Genomic DNA, 24,324 nt, shown 5'->3' on the forward strand with positions numbered 1-24,324 from the left:
AGAAGGCAGCCGCAGCACCACAGACAGTTCTCGAGGCACACACGATAAAGAGTCCGGCCACAATGTTGCACTCTTCACTGAAAGGGGAAACAAAGCATCTCGGGCGGAGTCGTCAAGCTGGTGATCTTGGGCGGCAGCCAAATCGACAGCGAGCTCAGATGTATAGCAGGCAGGAGAAAGCGCTGTCGCCCCATCCATGGAAGGTGGTGGCAGGCGGCAGCTTTGCAAACCCGGATCATTAGCGCCCCACCTCTGCGTAGACGCCATGTCGTCCAGCTTGTCCCCCAAGTCCCGGTAGCAATGGCGCACATTTGCACGGAGGATGCACAGGGCTGCCAGGACAGTGCCAAGGGTAATCTTAGGCTGTAGTCCCTGGACCTCATGTCCCCGGGGAATCTCTCGAGTGTCGGGCTCTCCTGTAGACAGGGCAACACTGGTCGCTGGAGTGGACGGGCGCATCACCTCACAAAACATGGCGGCGTACAGAGCCATTGTGACCAATCTCCACGACGTTCACCGGGCCAAGGAGAGAACCAGCGCACCCCCTTTTAGCCGCCGGCGGAGCATCCTGCGCCGCGCCCAAGAGACATTCCGTGCAGTTCAATCGCCCATCGGCAATCCCGGGCAGCGAGGCGTGGGGTCAATAAGCTACATGCGACCCAAAATGGCCGGACAGTCCTCTCCCCGTACCCTCCGCCTCGAACAAAGGCTTCGTTCCGATGGGGATCTGCAGCTCCGTGCGCGCCGCCCTCTCTCCGTCCGCCTCGCGTCTGAATAGGTGGCTGGGCTCGGGCAGCGCCTCGCAAGGGTCTCGTCGGTGTCTCAGCAGCCAGCGCCAACGGAGCTCTCCGGCCGGCAGCAGGTCTCAGGGGCACGGCAGGAGGAGCCCACGGAAGCGGGGTCCGGGGCCGTGAGCTAGGAGGCAAATATCTTCGGCTGCCGGGCAGGCCGAGGGTCCGGGAAAGCGCCGCCGGGATCAGCGCCGCTTCGTACACAATCTACAAACTATTGCGCCAGGATTAAAATCAGGATGCCAGCGCGGCAAGAAAGGACTGGCGGAGCCGGGAGCCTACAGGTCCGCTCCGGTCGCCATCTTGGCTCCTCCCCCGTAGGGAGGTAATCTTGAATCTTTGCGTCCTTCTGAATTTGTTCAGGAACCTTCGATCTAGGATAGGTCTTAGCGTTTCGTCCAAGTTTGGTACCAGGAAGTAAGTTGAGTAGACCCCCTTTTTCCTTTGGTTCTGTGGTACCGCCTCTATTGCCTCCTAGCTGACTAATTCTTGCGCCTCTAGCTGCAAGAGCGTGCCTTTCTTCTTGGTTTTCTGTTTGGAGGTTGCCTTTCTAACTCTATACAGTATCCGTATTGTATGATGTTTAGTATCCATTTGACCGATGTGACCTTCCTCCATTCCTGGATGAAGTCTCTTATTCTTCCCCCTACCGGTGTGTACCTCTGGTTTGAATCTCTAAATTCTGAGCCATGCGGGTCTTCTCTCCATTACTCCTATCATCATTAGCCTGCTTGATGTTTCTGAAGCATCAATGCAGATTTCAGGCATGTGTTCGCCATGTTCTTTCCTTCTTCTACCAGGTGAGCTGCCTTTTGTTGGTACTTGTCTGCTAGATGCTTTAGGAGCTGCCCCACTTCAACCCAGTGTTGGTATGCGTGCCTGTTGATCAGGGCGTTGGAATTTGCGATGAACCAGTGTATTTCCGCATTTCTCTCCCCCTTTCTCCCTGTGAGATCCATCCTCCTACTCTCTTTGTCTGAGGTGGTCCGGCATTCGTGGGAACATTAGCCCTCTTCAAAGCCGTTGCTGCAATTATGGAGTCGGACCCTTGGATGTATGCAGGGCCCTTTGAAGAATGTTTGTACTTCTCCATTCTAGGTGTCATAGCTTTGCATACTGCTGGCTCTTTAAAGGCCTCTCTTCCTGGTCCAGCACACTAGTGCGCATGGGCAGGAATTGGCTCATAGTCTGTTGAGGCAGTAGAGTTTCCAGGAGAAAACATGCTTTGGGCTTCTCCTCCTCAATTTTCACTCCATCAGTCTGTGCAGCCTACTGTACGACCATGTTGTAGATCCCCATGTCATCTGGCGGCGAGGACCTTGAGGGTAAGTGTAACTATGTGGCACTGAGTGGTATTTGGAGTGTATGTTGCATGGAGTGCAGTGTAATTATATGGCGTGTAATTATGTGGCACTGAGTGGTATTTGGAGCGTATGTTGCATTGAATGCAGTGTAATTATGTGGCACTGAGTGGTACTTGGAGTGTATGTTGCATTGAGCGCAGTGTAATTATGTGGCACTGAGTGGTATTTGAAGTGTATGTTGCATTGAGCGCAGTGTAATTATGTGGCGTGTAATTATGTGGCACTGAGTGGTATTTGGAGTGTATGTTGCATTGAGTGCGGTGTAATTATGTGGCACTGAGTGCAGTGCAATTATGTGGCGTGTAATTATGTGGCACTGAGTGGTATTTGGAGCGTATGTTGCATTGAGTGCAGTGTAATTATGTGGCAATGAGTGGTATTTGGAGTGTATGTTGCATTGAGACCAGTGTAATTATGTGGCCTGTAATTATGTGGCACTGAGTGGTATTTGGAGTGTATGTTGCCGTGAGCGCAATGTAATTATGTAGCATATAATTATGTGGCACTGAGTGGTATTATGAGGAGTGTATGTTGTATTCAGTAGAGTGTAATTGTGTGGTATATAATGAATATGCTACTTACCAGTATGCATCTGTTCTTGGCATGTAGGGCTGCTAACATTCATATCTTTTGCATAGATCGCCGCCTAGTGTTGGGTCCGGATGATCGCACATTGTTGTCCTGGAAGAGTCTTCGAAGTATCCTGAGATAGGTGGCTCCTCCCCTGGACTACAGTGCGCATGGGCATCGGCTCCATCCCCAGATTGTTTTTAGCCATTGTGGCAGAGATGGAGTGAAAAGTGTAAAGGATGTCCATGCTAATAAGTGAATGCAAGAGTATATCTGCAGCTGCGACGGGCACCGGGGAGGAGGGTGGGCGATATGAATGTTAGCAGCCCTACATGCCAAGAACAGATGCATACTGGTAAGTAGCATATTCAGTTCGAGGCATGTGGGCTGCTAAATTCATATCTTTTGCATAGAATATATAGCAGTCCCTCCATTAGCGGCGGTTGCCCGTGCCAGCTGCAGAAACCTGAAAAAGTGTCTTGAGAACAGCCTGTCCTACAGCTGCTTGCTGCTTGGAATGCACATCAACACAGTAGTGTTTTGTAAAGGTATGCGGTGTAACCCATGTGGCTGCTCTGCAAATGTCTTCCAAAGGAATGTTCCCCAGGAAAGCCATGGATGCCCCCAATTTGCGTGTGGAGTGCGCCCATGGGGGTATTGTTAAGGTACGTTTAGCTTTTTGATAACAGATTTGGATGCACTTAACAATCCACCTGGCTATTCCTGCTTTGGAAATAGGGTTGCCTTTGTGCTGTGGCGAGAAGGCAACAAAAAGTTGTTTTGTTTTCCTAAAGTGTTGTGTCCTGTCAATATAGTACATCAACGCCCTCCTAACGTCCAAAGTATGGAGCATTCTTTCCGCCACCGTTTGTGGGTTTTGGAAGAATGCGGGTAGGTCAATAGTTTGGTTGAGATGAAACTGTGACACCACCTTCGGAAGGAATTTGGGGTTAGTGCGTAGTACTACCCTATTTGGATGAATCTGTATGAACGGCTCTTGGATTGTGAGCGCTTGCAGCTCACTGACACGTCTTAGTGACGTAATAGCAATAAGGAAAGCCACTTTCCATGTTAGGAACTGGAGTTCACATGAGTGCAGTGGCTCAAAAGGTGGTCCCATCAGCCTGGTGAGGACCACATTGAGGTTCCACACCGGAGCTGGCGGTGTTCTTGGTGGAATGACTCGTTTCAGACCTTCAAGGAAGGCTTTAATGGCAGGCACTTTGAAGACAGAGAGATGTTGCCTGTTCTGAAGATAAGCTGCTACGGCGGATAGATGTATCCGAATGGAAGTGTACGCTAGATTGCACTTGTAAAGATGTAACAGATAGCAAATGATGTTAGGGATGGATGCATCTAGCGGATTTATGTTATTGGCTGTACAGTGAATGACGAAACGCTTCCATTTAGCAGCATAGCATGCCCTGGTAGTGGGCTTCCTGGCCTCCTTGATGATATCCATGCATTCTGGAGGTAGGTGAAGGTAGCCAAACTCTAGGACTTCAGGAGCCAGATCGCCAGGTTGAGCTGTTGCGGATCTGGATGCTGAATGTCTCCATGGTTCTGCGTCAAGAGCCTGGGTGTTAGGCGCAGCCTTTGATGCGGCACCACTGAGAGTTCCAGAAACGTGGTGTACCATGGTTGGCGTGCCCACGTTGGAGCAACTAGGATGAGTGTCATCGAGTGCTGCCTGAGCTTTCTCGCCACCAGCGGTATTAGCGGTGCTGGTGGAAAAGCGTACGCAAATTTGCCTGACCAGTTCATCCATATCGCATTCCCCTGCGACTGTGGGTGAGGGAACCTGGCGGCAAAGTGTTGGCATTTTGCGTTTTCGCTTGTGGCAAAGAGGTCTATCTCCGGATGACCCCACTGCTGGAAGTACGGGCGGAGTACTGATGGATGTAACTCCCACTCGTGCATTTGATGGCTGTATCTGCTGAGCAGATCCGCCATTTGATTGTCCTTGCCCGGGAGGTGTTCTGCCATGAGAAAAATGTTCCTCTGAATGGCCCACTTCCACATGCTCTGAGCCAGATGAGACAGCTGTGGCGAGTGGGTGCCTCCCTGTTTTTGAATGTAGTACATCGCTGTCATGTTGTCCGTCCGGACTAACACTACCTTGTTGCATAGATGTACATTGAAGGACTTGAGCGCCATGAAGATTGCCATCAGTTCTAAATAGTTGATGTGCATCTTCTGTTGCTGCGTCGTCCATAGTCCCTGCACCGTGTAAGTGAGCACATGAGCTCCCCATCCCTGGAGAGATGCGTCCGTTGTCAGGATAATCTGTGGCACTGGCTCCTGGAACGGTCGGCCCTTGCAAAGGTTGTGTGGATTCCACCAATGCAGAGAGTTGTATGCCCGACCGGTAACCAACACTAAGGTCTGTTAATTGTCCCCGAGCCTGTGTCCACTGATTTGCTAAGCACTTCTGGAGCGGGCGCATATGCAACCTTGCGTGAGGGACTATGAAGATGCAGGAGGCCATCATGCCTATCAACTGCATGAACACTCGCGCTGGAAGCGAGTGTTGCGGTCTGAACCTTTGGATTAGAGACTGTATGCTGTCTATTCTGACCTTGTTTGGCTGAGCCATCGCAGTCAGGGTATTTATTGTCGCACCCAGAAACTGCCGCACATGTGCCGGTTGAAGGTGCGACTTTGGGTAGTTCAACGAGAAGCCCAGATTGTGAAGGAGGTGAATGGTGGTCGACATGTCTGCGGCGCACTGTTGTTCTGACTTTGCTTGAATGAGCCAGTCGTCTAGGTAGGGGTAGACATGTATGTTCTGCCTCCTGAGGTGCGCCGCTACCGTCGCCAGTCACTTGGTAAACACTCTGGGGGCGGTGGTCACTCCGAAGGGTAAGACTTTGAACTGATAATGCCTGCCTTGGATAGTGAACCTGAGGTACTTTCTGTGGGACGGGTGTAGTGGTATGTGGAAATAAGCATCCTTGAGGTCTAAGGTTGCTAGCAAGTCCCCTTGGTTCAGCAAGGAAAGAATCTGTTGCAGTGTAAGCATATGGAAATGTTCTGACAGTATATACAGGTTGAGGGGGCGCAGATCCAGAATGGGTCTGAGGGATCCGTCCTTCTTTGGAATGAGGAAGTACAGGGAATAGACCCCTGTGCCTTCCTCCTCCACTGGCACGAGCTCGATTGCGCCTTTTTGCAGCATTACCACTACTTCTTGCTGCAATAAGTGCAAGTGCTCTGCGGACATAGGTCGTTGCCTTGGTGGAATGTTGGGTGGAGTGGACGTTAACTCTAGACAATAACCGTACTGGACAAGTTGTCTTACCCACCTGTCTGTGGTGATGTTTGTCCAGACTGGCAGGAACTGCTGGAGTCTCCCCCGACAGGTGTTAAATGGTCGGGGGGCAGTGACAGAGAGTCACTGTTTGTTAGTGGCAGAGGAACGGGAGTTATTGTTTCCTCTGCCACGTCCTCTGGTGCTGTTTCCTCGATAACCCCCTTTATTCTGCTTGGGGTACGAGGACTGTGCTCCACCTCTAGTGAACTGTGATTGTTGACCCATCTGGCCTCGGGTAACCCCACGTGCACCTGAGCGACGAAAAGTGTTGCCCCGGAATTGTTGTGACTGAAGGGCCCGCATAGATTTAGCTGTTTCATTGTCTTTCTTAATCTTTTCGAGGGTGGTGTCAACATCAGGACCAAACAGTCTATCAGGATTGACGGGCTGGTTGAGAATGGTTGTTTGAATGTCTGGTTTAAACCCTGATATGCGTAGCCACGCTTGTCGTCTTAGCATGACGCTAGTGTTAATAGCCCTAGCTGCTGTGTCTGCGGCATCTAGTGCACATTTTATTGCTGCGTTGGAGATGAGTTTTCCCTCCTCTATGAGCAGTTTGGTACCCTCTTGAAACTGCGTAGGCAGGTGTTGTAAAAGTTGCTCTAGGGTGTCGTAATGCGCCCTATCATAACGTGCCAATAGCGCCTGTGTGTTCGCTATACGCCAGAAATTGGCAGCCTGCGCAGCAATTCTTTTGCCCCCTGCCTCAAGCACTTTAGACTCCTTGTCTGGGGGAGGAGCTTCACCAGTCGTTTGGGAGTTCGCCCGTTTGCGGGCATTTGCGACCACAAGAGAGTCAAGAGGCAACTGCCCCCGAATATATGCTGGGTCTGCAGGTGCCGGCCTGTATTTCTTCTCGATGCGTGGGTTGACCACTCTCGCTCTGGTAGGCTCCTTAAAGATGTCTGCAGCATGTTTAAGGACCCCTTTTAGCATCGGAAGTGTCTTGACTGTTCTTTCAGAGACAGAAAAAGTGTCAAATAGAATATCTTCCTCCACCGGGTCAGCATGCATGTCCACGTCATGATTAGCAGCTGCCCGTTCAAGTAGTGCATGAAATCCTGCAGAATCCTCTGTTGGGGATGCCCGTGCACTGAAAAGCTGTGGGTCTTGTCCCACAGGTTGGTGTCCCTGGTCACCGGTATCATCATAGGAATCCTGTTGTGAATCAGGGTCATTGATGGGGAAACTGTACTGGTCATCCAGTCCTTCCTCTCCCCCAGAATGTTCAGGGGAAGGTGTTGGACTTCTCCTGGGCGGAGGCTGGATAGGTTCAACCAGGGCAGGAATGTCCTGTGTAGGCCTTTTCTTCTTCAGTAGAATAACATAGGATTCCACTGGCTGGGAAGTGATTTTCCGCTTATAAAGGGTCAACTTGCCAGTGTCCGCGTCAATAACACGCTCAGAGTCGTCTCCTGAGTCGTGTTGTGGACCCGATAGCCCGCCTGACGTGGAAGAGTCTGATGTCTTTGGCGCCATCTTTGGTGCAAAGGCCTTTGGTGCTTCCTTCGGCGGCAGAATGTATAAAAGCTTGGTAGTAGGCTTTGCAGGCACTTTTAGCGACTGCTGGTGCGACGGCGCGGAGGCCGACGTCGTAGCAGCCTTCTCACGAATCCGTTGCAATGAACCAACGATTTGGGATGCACTACTCGCCGAGGCACCTGGCGCCGATGAGGAGGCTTTCTGGGGCTCTTTTGGAGGCTTAGACGTCGATGCCGCAGCTTTAGACACGGAGTCCTTGGACTTAGGAGTCGAGGCTCCGCTCTTGGATCCGAGGGATTTTGTAGACTCTGCTTCGACTATGCGTCCGTCTAACGGTGCCCCCGTCGGCACCGAGTGTTTGTCGACGACTTTTGCAGACTTCGCCTGCGCCGCTCCGGTCGACCCTTGACGGACGGCCTTCTTTGAGGACGCATCCCCCGCCGATAACTTCGGCACTGTTGAGTCGACAGTCTTCTTCGACTTCGGTGGCCCGGAGGTCGACGGAGCCGATGAGGTAGCAGGCTTCGGTGGTTTAGATGGAACGTCCGCCATCTTAGATGCGCTCGAATCCGGTAGTTTCGGTTTCGATTTGGCGTCGGCCATTTTAGGTGCAGTCGATACTGTTGGTTTCAGTTTCGGTTTCGATATGGGCTGCGTAGCCCCCGCAGGAATGTCCGTGGCCGGGCCTGAAGGCGGGGCCGTGGCTTGCGGTTCCGGGTCGTGGGTAAGGCCGAGTGGCGATCCCGTGACCTGAGCCTGATCCGTATAACTGTCGGGGCATAGCTCATCCCCTGAGCTATCTTCCGCGGCCCCATAAACTTCTTCGTCGTCCCCTACCTCGTCGACGTATTCAAGGTCGTGCGCCATGACCCCGTCGTCTTCTTCGGGATCGGCCTCGACCTCCGTCGCCGGTGGTGAGATATGAAGATGATGGCGTAGGCTCTCTTCTTCTGGGCCGTCGAAGATGTTATCGGGTGCCGGTGCCGCCCGCTGGGCCTCGAGGCGCACCGCGCGCCGAAGCTTGAGCGTTTTCTTTGACCTGAACTTGGAGCAGGCCATGCAGTTCTCCTCGTTATGGTCCGGCGAGAGGCATTTATTGCAGACCGGGTGCACGTCGATATGTGGGTATTTGGACCCACAGACGGGACAGTATTTGAACCGGCTCCGGTCCATGTTGAAGAAGTCGTGGTCTTGCCGCGATGAGAAGGCCTCGATGTCCGAAGAGTGACTCGACTCCGCAGATTCCGCCTCAAAGAGACGGGAGAAACTCGAGACCGCACGCAAACAATACCGACGTAGGTAACGAAGGCCTTTAGGCCTTAAAGAAGTAAGTTTTCTCGGTTTCGACAGAGAGACGTCGAGACCGCATCCGAACCCAATGGCGGAAAAAAAACAATCTGGGGATGGAGTCGATGCCCATGCGCACTGTAGACTAGGGGAGGAGCCACCTATCTCGGGATACTTCGAAGACTCTTCCAGGACAACAATGTGCAATCATCCGGACCCAACACTAGGCGGCGATCAATGCTACAGATATGAATTTAGCAGCCCACATGCCTCGAACACATGCGCTTCACGAGGTAACAGACTCGCCAATAGGAACAAACGGTCTGGCCTAGGCAAGGACTGGGTGAGAAGGGAGGGGGGAATGCCAGCAGGAAGGGAGGGGGTGGCAAAGCAGCTGGGGTGTTGCTTGTAAACAACAAGCTCTGGCATTGCGCGGAGGGGGCGGGGGAGTGGATTCCTTTGAAGTGTAAACCAGAATGAGTGCGGAAAGAGGCTCACAGGCTGACAAATGGTGTGCGATGTGCACGCGCTTGCACACATGCACTGTAGGCAATCCGCCTAGAAAAGCCTATGGGTGCATTTTTTAAAGCCCCTACATAATATCCCCCCAACAAGCAGTGCTAAAGCAATGCCTTAAGCGAGACCTAAAAAAATAAAAAAAGAGAGAAAAAAAGACTACAATTCCGGACCCAACCATTAGATGGGGGAATAGTTCACAGCATAGTGAATCACGCTGCAAAACCACAGATAAAAGAGGCGGTGTGCCCCCTTCACCAAATCCATCCCTCAGGTGCCGGAGGCAAAGTAAATTTTTCAGTGCCCACCATCTTGAAGATGGTGGGATTTATCCTATCAGGCAAGGGTAGGGCTATGCCACCCCCTCCCGAAGGGTGGCATATTAGTGGGTGTAGGTTTCAAAAAGGGTAGTAATTCTGTTTAGGGTTTGAGTGGCTGGAATCAAATATACAATTTATCTAGCAAATGCCTTTCAGGCCATAGGTCATCAAGCGTTTGTAATCGGAGGCCTCCTACTGTTACCTATGAAACTGTTCAATTAATGAACTAAGGTTACTTCTGTGGTTCTTATATCATACTGGTGTTTTTCCTAAATCAAAGTCTATGACAAGGAATTTTTACTGATATACTTTGTAGATCGACTGTATCAAATGTTTTGGCTTTAAAAGAAATATTGATAATAACACAGCAACAGATTTGCATAGACAACAAAACTTCTAGTGCATTGTTGGAATTGTAACCCAAGCAATAAAGAAGTACAACAGTTTGGTCTGCTACATTCAACAGTGCACAAGGGGACTAATTAGCACATTCTAAACATAAAACATTATGGTCCGAGAGGCATCTGCTAGATAAATAATAGTGGGTGTAGACACCCCAGATAAGAAACCCATTGGTCCCTACCTGTTACTCCCCTGTAACGCCCCTATAGTATATAGGTGGCTCTTTCAGACCCTGAAATCAGAATCCTGACCACCTAAGAAAAGCCAAACACCACAGTGTTGCACCAGCAGGGAAGACTGCAGATAACAAATGACTTGGCCCCAGCCCTAGCAGCCTGTCTTCAGCCCTCGACAGTCCCGCGCCAAAAGACTACCTGTCCTGCAGCCCAGCGACCTCCAAAGCCTTGGGAGAACGGACTGCCTTCGACAAAGATTAAGATCTCCCTTGGACCACAGACCTATCCAGAAGAAATCAACTTTAAAGAAAAGGAAACTCAGCCCGGAGGAACCATGAAACCATGAAACCGCCTCCAGTCAAAGTGGCCCACCGGACCTGCAAAGGTTCCCCCAGCACTTCTGAGCTATAGTCTACTGTGGGTTAACACCAGCCGTACTCTAACGCAACGCCTGCAGTCTGAATCTGAATCTGAAGACTTCCCCTGACCGCAACCTGTCCAGTGAGCTGTTCCTGACGCCAAAGGACATCCCTGCAGCAGAAGCGCCTAAGCCTTGGGGAGCTTGACCAATGGTGTGTCTACGTCCCCTAGCATCAGAACGTACTTGGGTAGTGGTGGGTTTTCCTTGTGCAACCTCCTGGCCAGCGCCTGTAGCCTCTTTCCAACACCGACTCCCCCAATGAATAGCACTGGGCACCTGATGCTGTGTTAACACAGTGCGCCCGGCTGCCCTGAGCCGCTATGGGTATAAATTTGGAGCTGGTTTGTGGCCCCCTTTTAAAATGTAAAGTACTTATCATGAAAAACGTACCTACCATTTTACGCATTTCTTGGTCTTAAAATAAATCTTGATAGAACCTTACTATCCTAAAATTGGTGTGGATCTCCTTTTTGAGTCGTGTGTCCTTTACTAGTCACTGTGTGCATAACAAATGTCTTACACTCCTCTGTGTTATGCCTAAGGCTGCGCACCACACTACCACAATTAGAGCACTTTGGGTCTACATGGAGCCCTGAACACTTCTCAGGGAATCTCATGACTGTATGCATGATATAACCACTTAGTGGTATACCATTTACAGAGCCTGCTTCCTACAAGATGGCTTCAGGTGCATTTGGATGCATGTCTAGCTCATTGCCGCCTTTGTGGGAGCACTTGGAGGAGCACTTGTCACTGAATCATTCCCAGAGGAGGGATCCCGTCACTTAGAAAGAGGGTAATTTTTTTTTCTTTTACACAGAGGGCCAATCTTTGCGCTCTGTCCTTTAGAAATTTTTATGGAAACATTCTACACATATAACAGCATGAAGGCTTTGGCGCTCGATAAAGACAATAATTACAATGCTCATGTGGGTTATCAGTGTAGAATTTTTTCACACCACAGAAAGAACAGAATTTCAATAGAGATGGTTTCTCTCTGTCGGTCATGGTCAATGTTTGTAGGGAGATGTGTACTTGTTGCAGAACCCCCACCACTTTTTGCCTGGTATTTGATGCACCTTTGAAGTGTACTGGGGTCCTGTTAACCAGGTACCCAGCAACAATATGTACAAAAATGTACAATTATTCCGCACATTTGCCAAACCTTTAGCACCCTCTTTAAGTCTCGAGTAAATAGAACCCTGGTACCTAGAAACTGAGGTACTAAAGAGGGTTCAGAAGTTGCCATCTTTGTGATGGCATATTTCGGGATTTTGGGACAGGGTATTCCCACTTTTCACAGTAAGTGGTCATATTGGGGGTGCAGTGACACCAAGGATCAGTAGCCAATTAGCTACTACTGTACACTTCTCCAACGCCCTTAAGTTCAGTATTTTGGGGATCCCCTGTACCAGAGAACCAGATCCTGATGACCTAAGAAGAGAGAGTACACAGGTAGGAAGCGGACTCTGTATATACTATACCAAAACGAGGTACCCCAAAGGTAGGCAGAGGTAAAAGTAGATACCACCTTACTCTCTATTTGTGGTAGTGTCGGCGAGCAGTAAGGCTGTATCAGAGGGCAGTGTTAAGCATTTGTGGAAAACACTCATTATTCCTCTAAGGTGCCCTCTGGGTGCATGCATTAATAAATCCAACACTGAAATCAGTGTGGGTTTATTATTACGAGATGTTTGATAACAAACATCTATTTTCAGTGAAGCCATCATGTAGTTGGGGGAACTCATTTTCACCAGTGTCAAGCACATGCTTTTAAAATGGCTTTCCTGATCGAGTGCACTGGGTGTAAAGTAACTGCCCAGCGCATGGGCATATCTGCTCCTACAGACATGTCCTCACATGTAATTTAGTGCACCCTAAATGGGCTGTAAGGCATGCTGTATTGGTGACTTACCTACACTGCTCCAGTGTCCGCAGGCATGGCACACAGGCTGGTGTGCAATTTGTGTTTTTACTTTTGTTTGATATAAATGTCAGCAGCCCTACATGCCAAGAACAGATGCATACTGGTAAGTAGCATATTCCGTTCGAGGCATGTGGGCTGCTGAATTTATATCTATGCATAGAATAAATAGTAGTACCCTCCTTAGCGGCGGTTGCCCGTGCCAGCTGCAGCAGTCTGAAAAAGAGTTCTGAGAACAGCTTGACCTACAGCAGCTTGCTGTTTTGAGTATACATCCACGCAGTAGTGTTTGGTGAATGTGTGTATGGTGGTCCACGTGGCTGCTCTACAGATATCCTCTAGAGGAATGTTACCTAGGAAAGCCATGGATGCCCCTAACTTGCGTGTGGAATGCGCTCTTGGGGGAACTGTTAATGTGCGTTTAGCCTTTTGATAAGAGATCTGTATGCACTTAAGTATCCATCTGGCTATACCTGATTTTGAAATTGGGTTGCCCTTGTGCTGTGGAGAGAAGGCAACAAACAGTTGTTTAGTTTTCCTGAAATCTTTAGTCCTGTCTATGTAATACAGGAGAGCCCTTTTAACATCTAGTGTGTGTAGTGCTCGGTCTGCTACTGAATCAGGATTTGGGAAGAATACTGGTAGTTCAATAGTTTGGTTAATGTGGAACTGTGACACCATGGGCATACATTTAGGGTTGGTACGCAGCACGACCCTATTAGCATGAATTTGAATGAAAGGCTCTTGAATAGTGAGGGCTTGCAGCTCACTAACCCGCCTGAGCGATGTGATGGCCACCAGAAAAGCCACTTTCCATGTGACAAATTGAATCTCACAAGAGTGAAGAGGTTCAAATGGTCGACCCATGAGCCTGGTGAGGACTATGTTGAGGTTCCAAACAGGCGAAGGCGGGTGTCTTGGAGGAATGACTCGTTTGAGTCCCTCCATAAAAGCTTTGATGGCAGGCACTCTGAAAAGGGAGATGTGCTGACTATTTTGAAGATAAGCGGCCATTGCAGCTAAGTGTATCCTGATGGAACTATACGCAAGATTGCATCTGTATAGGTGCAGCAAGTAACATATGATGTTTTGCATGGAAGCATCCAGTGGATTATTGTCATTATTAGAACAATAGATGACAAAACGCTTCCATTTCGCCGCATAGCATGCCCTGGTGGTAGGTCTTCTAGCCTCCTTGATGATGTCCATACAGTCAGGGGGTAAGTTTAGGTAGCCAGACTCTATGACCTCAGGAGCCAGATTGCAAGGCTTAACTGTTGCGGATCTGGGTGCTGAATGTCTCCATGGCTCTGAGTGAGGAGCCTGGGTGTGAGTTTTAGTCGCTGGTGGGGCACCACTGAAAGTTCTAGGAATGTGGTGTACCAGGCTTGCCTCGCCCACGTTGGAGCAACTAGGATGAGTGTCATGGAGTGCTGCCTCAGTTTGCACGCCGCTAGCGGTATGAGTGGGGCTGGAGGAAAAGCGTACGCAAATCTGTTTGACCAGTTCATCCATATAGCATTGCCCTGAGACTGCAGGTGTGGGAACCTGGCGGCGAAGGTGTGGCATTTTGCGTTTTCGGGTGTGGCAAAGAGGTCTATCTCTGGATGACCCCACTCCTGGAAATATGGTTGGAGCACCAAGGGATGTATCTCCCACTCGTGCATCTGATGGCTGTGCCTGCTGAGCAGGTCCACCATCTGGTTGTCCTTGCCTGGGAGGTGTTCCGCCATGAGGAACATGTTCCTCTGAATGGCCCACTTCCACATGCACTGTGCTAGGTGTGACAATTGTGGGGAGTGTGTCCCCCCTGTTTTTGAATGTAATACATCGCAGTCATGTTGTCTGTCCGGATAAGCACGACTTTGTTGCAGAGATGCAACTTGAATGCCTTCATCGCCATGAAGATTGCCATCAATTCCAGGAGGTTGATGTGCAACCGTTTCTGCTGTGTGGTCCATAGTCCCTGCACAGTATAATGGAGTACATGAGCTCCCCAGCTATGGAGAGATGCGTCCGCTGTGAGCACAACCTGTGGTACAGGCTCCTGGAACGGTCGTCCCCTGCAAAGGTTTTGTGTGTTCCACCAATACAGAGAGTTGTATGCACGACCGGTCACCAACACTAGGTCTTTTAGCTGTCCGTGAGCCTGGTTCCACTGGCGTGCTAAGCATTCCTGAAGCGGACGCATGTGTAGCCTCGCGTGCGGGACTATAAAGATGCAGGAGATTAGTTGCATGAACACTTGCGCTTGGAGTGAGTGTTGTGGCCTGAATTTTTGAATCAGTACCTGCATGCTGTTGACTCTCGCTGAGTTTGACTGCGCTGTGGCAGTGAGAGTGTTTATTTCCGCGCCTAGGTACTGTTGTACAGGGGCGGGTTGAAGATGAGACTTTGGGTAATTGAGTGAAAATCCTAGACTGTGGAGGAGGTGAATTGTGCAGGACATGTGGCTGGCACACTGCTGGGCCGATTTTGCCTGGACAAGCCAGTCGTCTAGATACGGATAGACATGGATGTGTTGTCTCCGAAGATGCGCGGCTACTGTTGCCAAGCATTTGGTAAACACCCTGGGGGCAGTGGTGACCCCGAAAGGCAGGACCTTGAACTGGTAATGCTGGTTGTTGATGGTGAATCTGAGATATTTCCTGTGACTGGGGTGAATGTGGAAATAGGCATCCTTCAGATCTAGGGTTGCTAGGAAATCTCCCTGACTGAGCAATGGCAGAACTTGCTGTAAAGTGAGCATGTGAAAGTGTTCTGATAGGATGTATTGGTTCAGGGGTCTGAGGTCTAGAATGGGCCTGAGAGACCCGTCCTTTTTTGGAATTAAGAAGTACAGCGAATACACCCCTGTACCCTGTTGTGCTAAAGGCACGAGTTCTATGGCCCCTTTTTGCAGCATGGAGATGACTTCTTGCTGCAATAAGTGCATGTGCTCTGCGGACATAGGACGGTGCCTTGGGGGTATGTTGGGTGGAGTGGAGGTTAATTCCAGACAATAGCCATGATGTATACTTTGTCTCACCCAGCTGTCCGTGGTAATGCTTTCCCAGACTGGCAGGAACTGCTGGAGTCTCCCCCCGACCGGTGTGGTATGGTCGGGGGGCAGTGACAAGACGTCACTGTTTGTTAGTGGCGGAGGATCTGGCATTATTATTTCCACGTCCTCTGCCTTTGGTGCTGTTTTCACGGTATCCACCCCTATTGTTCTTGTTATAGGTAGATTGTGTGCCTCCCTTGGTGTATTGGGCCTTTTGCGACGTTTGACCTCTAGAAGCTCCCCTGTTACCGGAGCGACGAAAAGAACTACCCCTGATCTGTTGAAACTGCAGAGCTCCCATGGATTTTGCTGTTTCAGTGTCTTTTTTAATGTTCTCTAGAGTGGTGTCTACCTCAGGACCAAACAGGAATCAGGGTTAACTGGGTGATTAAGTAGAGTAGTTTGGATTTCTGGCTTGAAACCAGAGATGCGGAGCCAGGCATGCCGTCTGAGCATTACGCTAGTGTTTATGGCCCTAGCTGCTGTGACACTTAATGGACGCGTTGGAGATAAACTTCCCTTCCTGTGTAAGCATTTCTGCTCCCTCCTTATAAGCATCTGGCAGGTGTTGCAGGAGCTGCTCTAACGTGTCATAGTGGGCCCTGTCATATCTTGCTAACAGGGCCTGTGTATTGGAGATCCTCCAAATATTAGCTGCTTGTGCTGCTACCCGCTTCCCAGAAGCTTCCAAGATCTTGGATTCTTTTTCCGGAGGAGGAGCATCACCAGGTGTCTGAGAGTTTGCTCTTTTACGAGCATTAGCCACCACTAAGGAGTCCGAGGGGAGTTGGCCTTTGATATACGTAGGGTCCACTGGCGCAGGCAGGTACTTCCGTTCAATTCTGGGGTTTACCACCCTCGCTTTAGTGGGCTCTTTAAAAATGTCGCTGGCATGTTTGAGCACACCCTTGAGCATAGGCAGAGTTTTTACAGATCTTTCTGATGTTGAGAACGTATCAAAGAGAAAGTGTTCATCCACAGGGTCAGCGTGCATGTCGACATTCTGGTTAAGGGCTGCCCTTTCAATTAGTGCGTTAAACGCACCAGTATCTTCAGTAGGCGAAGTTTTGACTGCATATGACTGAGTGTCAGGGGTGGTGTGTGGTTCATCAGGGTCAACAGTGTCAGCCCATGGCTGGGACTCATCCTGATCTGTGTCAATGGGATAGTTAAACTGCTCCTCATTGTCCCCTTCCTCCACATCCTCAGTGACAGGTGTGGGAGAGTAGGGTCCGGATGATTGTTCCAAGAAACTCGAAACAAGTAGAAGGCACCGAACGAAAGACAATACCGACGCCCCGAAGGTCTTTTGGCCTTGAGAAAGAGTATTTATATATATTCCGAACTTGAGTTAAGAAGGTACATCCGAACCCAATGGCGGAAAAAACAATCTGAGCATGGAGAGGATGCCCATGCGCACTGTAGTCCAGGGGAGGAGCCACCTATCTCGTGATACTTCAAAGACTCTTCCAGGACAACAATGTGCAATCATCCGGACCCAACACTAGGCGGCGATCTATGCATAGATATAAATTCAGCAGCCCACATGCCTCGAACAAAGAGTTGTGTGATAGTTCAGAAACTGCATTACCAAAACTTTGGGCAGATATCGTAGTTTCATGCCTAAATAAATTATAAGAACGGTAGCATGCTGGTAGGGACCTTCGAATTGGATTGCTGAAGATAGAAATGTGATGAGAGAACAAAACTAAGCAATACACAAGCAAAGAGCTACTAAATCAAAGAGTCCTGTATGAAAGTATTCTCCTAACCACAAAAACAACAAGAGGATGCAAAAGAAAACTGATATATACTCCATCCAGCTTTTTAAAGAAAGAATTCTATCTATACAGTACCAGCATTTGCGAGGAGGGCAGGGATGTAGGACTGGAAAGGGAAATCTGGCAAAAGGAGGGAAATGATTGTGTGAAGGCCACAAAAGGATATTCAATCTTACCTTCTTGCCCTTTTTGGTGGGAGTTATGTTGATTTTAGCCCTCTCCTGGAAGGTCTGACGCAGCACCTGTCTCACCAGAGGTTCCCGAGCGATCTGTAGAGCTACCATGTAACGGGCACCCTCTAGTACGATCTCCGGAGTTGGGAATTGACTACAAACAAAGATTGCTGTTTTAATGACAGAGACTAGGCAGCACATTGCAAAATGTATGGACTCCAGAACTGAATCACGACAGGACAAACGGCTTGCGATAAGAGTTTGCTTGTCCTACATACTGAATTGGTGTAACCACATTCTTTAGCTGACAAACTGGACTTGGAAAATTAATGACATCCATTATATTTCATTTGTAATTCAATTTAGTAGAGATGATCCACCATTTTCAGTTTGCACAAACCTCTTGAAATTTACCCACAAGGATTCTTCTCCATCCCTTCATTCAACAGCACCAGGTCACCAACTTGAAGTGAAGAACTGCCCTGACTTACAGCACAGTTTCAATGCAGTACCATCCTGGACAGAAAACCGTCCAACATTAAAACCATCTGACTTAGAAAAGAGTTCTAGACTCCAAGAGGACATCTATACCTTTACTTCCACAAGTCTATGCAATGGACAGCAGCACCCACCTGCACACATAATCCTTTGCTAACTCCAGGGGCTCTGCTGGGAACTGCTCAGTCTCATGCCTCTGGTAACTGTCACGAAGATTTTCCCCAAACTGCTCAGGTGTTAGACCAAACTTTTTAGTGAGGCCATCTGTTTGCGAAGGACACAAAAGTAAAAACCAAATGGTAAGGAAGGAACCCTTGGCACTACATGGTACACAAGTAAAAAAACATCTGCTAATATCATAAACCACAAAACTGCCTTGTTTTGTTTTAAAGAGAATTAGCATACACTCAAAAGCTGAAAACTGAAATAGTTTGTGAATCTGCTAATAATACCACACTACATAATTGACTGTAGGGAGCAGATGAAGAGATATGTTGAGTACTGTGCAAAAGGATGCAATCTAACTTAATATTCTGCATTAGGAGTTCCCTCCAAATTTCTTGATTCAGAGATTGAGCTCCTGAACAAACAAATCAACCCCAACATCCGAAGGTCAATTTAGGGGGTTAGATGGACTGAAGTAATAGCTATTGCGCTGCATAAAACAGATGCCAAAGAAAGAGTTTGGGGACTTACCAAGTCCAGCTGCTTGGCAGATGGAATACATGTCCCGACGAGAAGCCTGCTTCAGTTCTGGTCCCTTCTGCTCCTCATCCTCTGGCTCGTCCACTTCTTCACCTTTGGAATAAAATAACATTCAGAAAATGGTCAGCGTAAGCTAAAAAGCAAATGGAGTAAACAACAAAACATCCTGCAGATCTAGAGGCTCAGTATGGACATCAAACTCCGCCATTGAGGTTTGTATTACTAGGAGTTGTCAATCAGACTAGGTCATTGGCTCTTAACCTTTTGACTTCTGTGGAACCCCACTTTATCATTACTAGAATACAGGAACCCTGCTGAATCGGTTTTGGAATCTAGGGTCTCCCACAGAGTCATTACTAGAAGCTAGCTTCCCCCTCCATTAGCTTGACTCTCCTGGAGTGTTAGATAGCCGTGATTTGGATGCAATTGTTGGTAGTGGCTTGGAAGTGCGACCCGGTAGTCCTAAAATTCTGTCTTGGAATATTGCGGGCCTCGCGGCTAAATTAGATCTGCCAGATAGGGGAGATTATAATGACTCCCATGAGATCTGCCTATTTCAAGAAACTTGGGCGCTAAGACCCCTTTATAGAGTAGGGTTTGTGGCATATTGTGAAGCGGCAGTGAAGGGCCCTAGGGGTAGACCATCAGGGGGGTCTATGTATATGGGTGGGAACCCATCTAGGATGCACGGTTAAGAGAGTAGATACACATTCTCCTGATATTATACGCATTCTTTTGACCCATAGAAACCTACCAAAACTGGCCATTATCAATGTTTATTCTCGGCCAGTTCAGCATGGTGGGATATCCCCTACGTTAGATTGTTTGGTTAGCCTTCTTAGTTCACTTTCGGGGAATGTGTACTTTTTAATTGGTGGGGATTTTAATTGCCATTTTGAACCTCTCAATGGACTTATGAAACTTATTACTAGCGATGAGGATGCAATTTGGTCTATCCCAGCGCCTAACACATACCCGATAAGGGGGTGGACCCCACTTGTCCTCCAATTGACTTCTCTTACCCTAACTTCTCCTTGAGGGCCTGTAATGGACGGTTTACGGGGGATAACCCAGGGCATCCCACCTTTGAGAGACCTGGCCAGGCATCAGTAATTGATTATTTTTTGTCTAATGTCGAAATCTGGCACAAAGTTGCAGAGTTTAGCGTCGACCCGAGCATTCTAAGTGACCATAAGCCTTTGGTCGTACTGCTAGACTTTCATATGGCAGAAATAGATCAAGGTCCTGAAAACCCCTTCCGAAATAACTTAGTAGTGGCTGAAGGAGGGAGACGTATCCGTTGGGTTACAATAAATCAATCCCCGGAAACAATGTCAAACTTGTATAATAGTATTATCCCCCTGCTAGAGAGACTCTTTATGGGACATACCCCCTTGTACTATGGCTGAGGTATTATCTACCCTAGCCAAGTTATCCATACTAATATTATAAAGAGAGAGCCCAAACCTTTGAGGCGGGTAATCTCAGTAACCACAGCACCAATCACAACACCCAATACAGCGTTGAAAGGGCAGTTGCAGCAGAAGGACATAGGCTTTGCAGACAGCCACCATATATATATATTTTTTTTTTTGCAGTGTATTATATAGCGCGAACTTGACCCCAACTGAATCCGGTATCAGAGCGCTTTACATAGCACCAGTTATGTTACATGAGGACACACATTAATTTTTGTTAGGCACGGGGAGATTAAGTGATTTGCGTTGAATTACAGGATGTTTTGCGTCGTTACCAAGACTCGAACCCAAATCCCCAGGTCCGAGGTCGAGCGCCTTAGCCGTTAGGCCAACTCCTCTATACATTTAAAAGGTAAAAGAACCGTGCCAGCAAAGTAGTCCCTTGTAGGCGTGTCTGCGTTGTGGGCTGGGGGCGTGTGGTACGGCCATCACATCGTGGGCTGTGGGTGTGTGCTGCGCAGCACCACCCTGTTGGAGTGAACCTGTATGAATGGCTCTTGTACGGTGAGCGCCTGGAGCTCACTAACACATCGCAGTGACGTAATGGCTATCAGGAAAGCCACTTTCCATTTTAAGAACTGAATCTCGCATGAATGTAGAGGCTCAAAGGGTGGACCCATCAGTCTGGTGAGGACCACATTAAGGTTCCATACAGGAGCTGGCGGGGTCCTGGGAGGAATGACTCGTTTCAGTCCTTCTAGGAAGGCTTTAATGGCAGGCACTCTGAAAACGGAGAGATGCTGCCTGTTTTGGAGATAAGCCGCTATGGCGGATAAGTGTATCCGAATGGAAGCATATGCTAGATTACATTTGTAAAGATGTAATAAATAACAAATGATGTTGTGAGTAGATGCGTCTAGCGGGTTGATGTTGTGCTCTGCACAGTAAATGACAAACCGCTTCCAGTTTGCTGCATAGCATGCTCTGGTGGTGGGCTTTCTTGCCTCCCGTATGATATCCATGCAGTCGGGAGGCAAGTTAAGGTAGACAAATTCTAAGACCTCAGGAGCCAGATCGCCAGGTTGAGCTGTTGCGGATCTGGGTGCTGAATGTCGACGTCTTCTGTGTCGAGCATTTCGACGTCTGCGTCGTAGCTGGAGTCGATTTCTGCCGCTGGAGTTGACATCGGCTCTCGATCTTCCTGCTCGTCCGCTTCTTCCCCCTCGAAAATGTTCACCGGGTCAGGGGCCGTCTGCTGGGCCTCCTGGCGCGCCGAAGTCGAATCGTCTTCTTGGAGTGAAAACGGGAACAAGCCATACAGTTGGATTCGTCGTGATCCGGCGACAGGCACTTGTTGCACACCGGGTGGACGTCGATGTGGGGATACTTCGAGTTGCACACGGGGCACCTTTTGAACGGGCTCCGTTCCATGATGTGTCATCGAATAAGTCTGGTTGCGTTGACTGGGCCTCGAGCACCGAAGAGCCACGCGACTCCTCTGGATGTCCGACTCGGGAACTGAGCCGGAACAGAGCTGGGCACCCAACACAAGACAATACCGACGCTATAGGAAAGGCCTTCGGGCCTAAAGGAAGTTTCTATCGATTCCGATCTTGAGTGATCAAATATGCATCCAAACCCAATGGCGGAAAAAAACAATCTGGGGATGGAGTCGATGCCCATGCGCACTGTAGTCCAGGGGAGGAGCCACCTATCTCGTGATACTTCGAAGACTCTTCCAGGACAACAATGTGCAATCATCCGGACCCAACACTAGGCTTCGATCTATGCTATAGATATGAATTCAGCAGCCCCCATGCCTGGAACGTAACTTTACTGCAGCCTCCCCTGCGCGCTGTTACTGAACTCTCTCATTCAACGAAATTACACGCGCCTGCTACCATCAACCAGGGCTCTAGCCGGGCTCAGGCGGCGGATCAGTACACTAATTACACGCGCCTGATAACATCAACCAGTGCTGCAGCTGGGTCTCAAGCGGGGGAACACGCGCCTGCTAACAGCAAACAGGCCTGCATCTGGGCCTCAAGCGGGGGAACACGCAAATGAGCGTGTCTGCGGGGACAATTACTGCAGCCTCTCCTACTCACTGTCACTCAACTCTCTCATTAAACGGATTTACCCGCGGCTGATAACTCTCTCATTCAACGACATTACACGTGCCTGCTAACATCAATCAGGGCTGTAGCCGGGCTCAGGCGGCGGATCACTACACCAATTACACGCGCCTGCTAACATCAACCAGGGCTGCAGCTGGGCCTTCTCCGTCCCTATTCTAATGAAACAAAAAATGTTGTCTACTGCGAGATTTTAAAATAAATTGCCCTTGCTAAATACACACATTACACACATTCTATTTCATACCCGGACAACGTCGGGACGGGCTGCAACTTGTGCATCTGAAAGAGACACGTTAGTGATAGATTCCTTACCTTAGAATAGATACCCCAGCAATACCAACCCCGGTGGTGGGTCTGCGAACCAATAATCACACCAGAAAGTCCTGGAGGAAGGAACGGCCAAAGAAGCCATCCCTCCGGACTTGTCTGCCCAGGCAGTAGTATCTTGCGAACGTGTGCAGCGAGGCCCACGTAGCTGCCTGACATATGTCCTGCAAGGGGACTCCCCGGCCCAGGGCAGTAGTAGCCGCCATGGCCCGAGTGGAATGGGCCCTCAGCCCAACAGGAGGTTCCTTCTTAGCCAAGGGGTAGCACGCCTTGATGCACAACACGACCCACCGAGAGATGGTCCGTTTGTGCACCGCCCGTCCCTTCTTAGTGCCCACGTAACCAACAAAGAGTTGGTGATCCACCCGGAACTGGCATGTGCGCTCCAGATAGTATGAGAGAGCACGTTTTGGGTCCAGACGGTGGAGCCTCTCTTGCTCTTTCGAGGGATGCTGAGGCGGAAAGAAGGTGGGCAAGGTGATGGACTGCCCGATGTGGAAGGCTGTGACTACCTTGGGCAGGAAAGAGGGTCTTGTCGGCAACACAACCTTGTCCGGATGGACTGAAAGGAAAGGAGGTTTAGAGGAAAGAGCCTGGAGCTTACTCACTCTCCTGGCAGAGGTGATGGCAACCAGGAAAGCAGTCTAAGTGTAAGAAGACAGAGAGGACAGTTATGAAGTGGCTCAAAAGGAGCGCACATCAGGTAAGTTAGAACCAGGTTCAAGTCCCACTGGGGCATCACGAAAGGAACAGGGGGGAACCTATGAGTGATGCCCTTCAAGAATCTGTTAACAATCGGGGACTTGAACAAAGAAGGCTGATCAGGTAGCCTCAAGAAGGCGGAAAGGGCAGAAAGGTAGCCCTTGATAGTGCCCAGAACAGAACCCTGCTGGGCAAGAGAAAGAAGGAAGAGGAGAACCTCAGAAAGGGGGGCAGAGAGTGGATCCACAGCCTTTGCTGTGCACCATGCCACAAATCTGTTCCACCTGCAGGCGTAGACCGACTTTGTGGAGGGACGCCTGGCTGCCAGAATTACATTACACACTTCAGGAGGCAAGTCAACTGGCCTCAACTGCCACCGCTCAATCTCCAAGCATGGAGACAGAAGGGAGGAATGCCTTCAGTGCAAGCAAAATCGCCCGCAGCTCCAGAAGGTTGATGTGAAGCCGGGACTCCGCCGGAGACCAGAGGCCTCTGATCTCCGCCTCTCCCAGGCGGCCCCCCCCAGCCATGGAGGGACGCGTCCGTCACAACTACATGCTCCGGTTGGGGTAGGGAGAGGGATCTGCCGCTGACCCAATCGCGGTCCGTGAGCCACCACTGCAACTGTCTTGCAGTGCCCTCAGAGATCAAGACATGGTCGGACAAGTTGCCCTGATGCTGGGCCCACTGAAATTTAAGGTCCCACTGCAGAGCCTGCATCCGCCACCGGGCGTGATGCACCAGAAGGATGCAGGAGGCCATCAGCCCCAGAAGCCGCAGCATCAACCTGACCGAGACTCGGGATAAAGGCTGAAAGATCGGAATCAGAGCCTGAATATCCCGAATCTGCTGTTCGGGAGGATAAACCCGAAACTGCGCCGAGTCTAGAACCGCTCCGATGAAGAGGAGCTTCTGAGAGGGACACAGGTGTGAGTTCGGCACATTGATGGAGAACCCCAGCAGGTGCAGGAGG

At 49.6% G+C, this 24,324-nt stretch overlaps 1 protein-coding gene across 1 annotated transcript in view; it reads right to left on the minus strand.

Moving 5' to 3' along the window:
* The window catches only part of SUPT6H (SPT6 homolog, histone chaperone and transcription elongation factor), a 1,180,384-nt gene that overhangs the window by 727,040 nt on the left and 429,020 nt on the right, over positions 1-24,324 (minus strand). Inside the window, exons 13-15 of the mRNA XM_078680107.1 lie at positions 18,758-18,859; positions 18,196-18,325; positions 17,567-17,717 (exon numbers count right to left, since the gene is read on the minus strand). Of these exons, the coding sequence (XP_078536233.1) occupies positions 17,567-17,717; positions 18,196-18,325; positions 18,758-18,859 (383 nt within the window). The remainder of the gene's footprint in view (positions 1-17,566; positions 17,718-18,195; positions 18,326-18,757; positions 18,860-24,324) is intronic.

Source organism: Lissotriton helveticus, chromosome 3_1, assembly GCF_964261635.1.
Source record: "Lissotriton helveticus chromosome 3_1, aLisHel1.1, whole genome shotgun sequence".
Classification (NCBI taxonomy): Eukaryota; Metazoa; Chordata; class Amphibia; order Caudata; family Salamandridae; genus Lissotriton; species Lissotriton helveticus.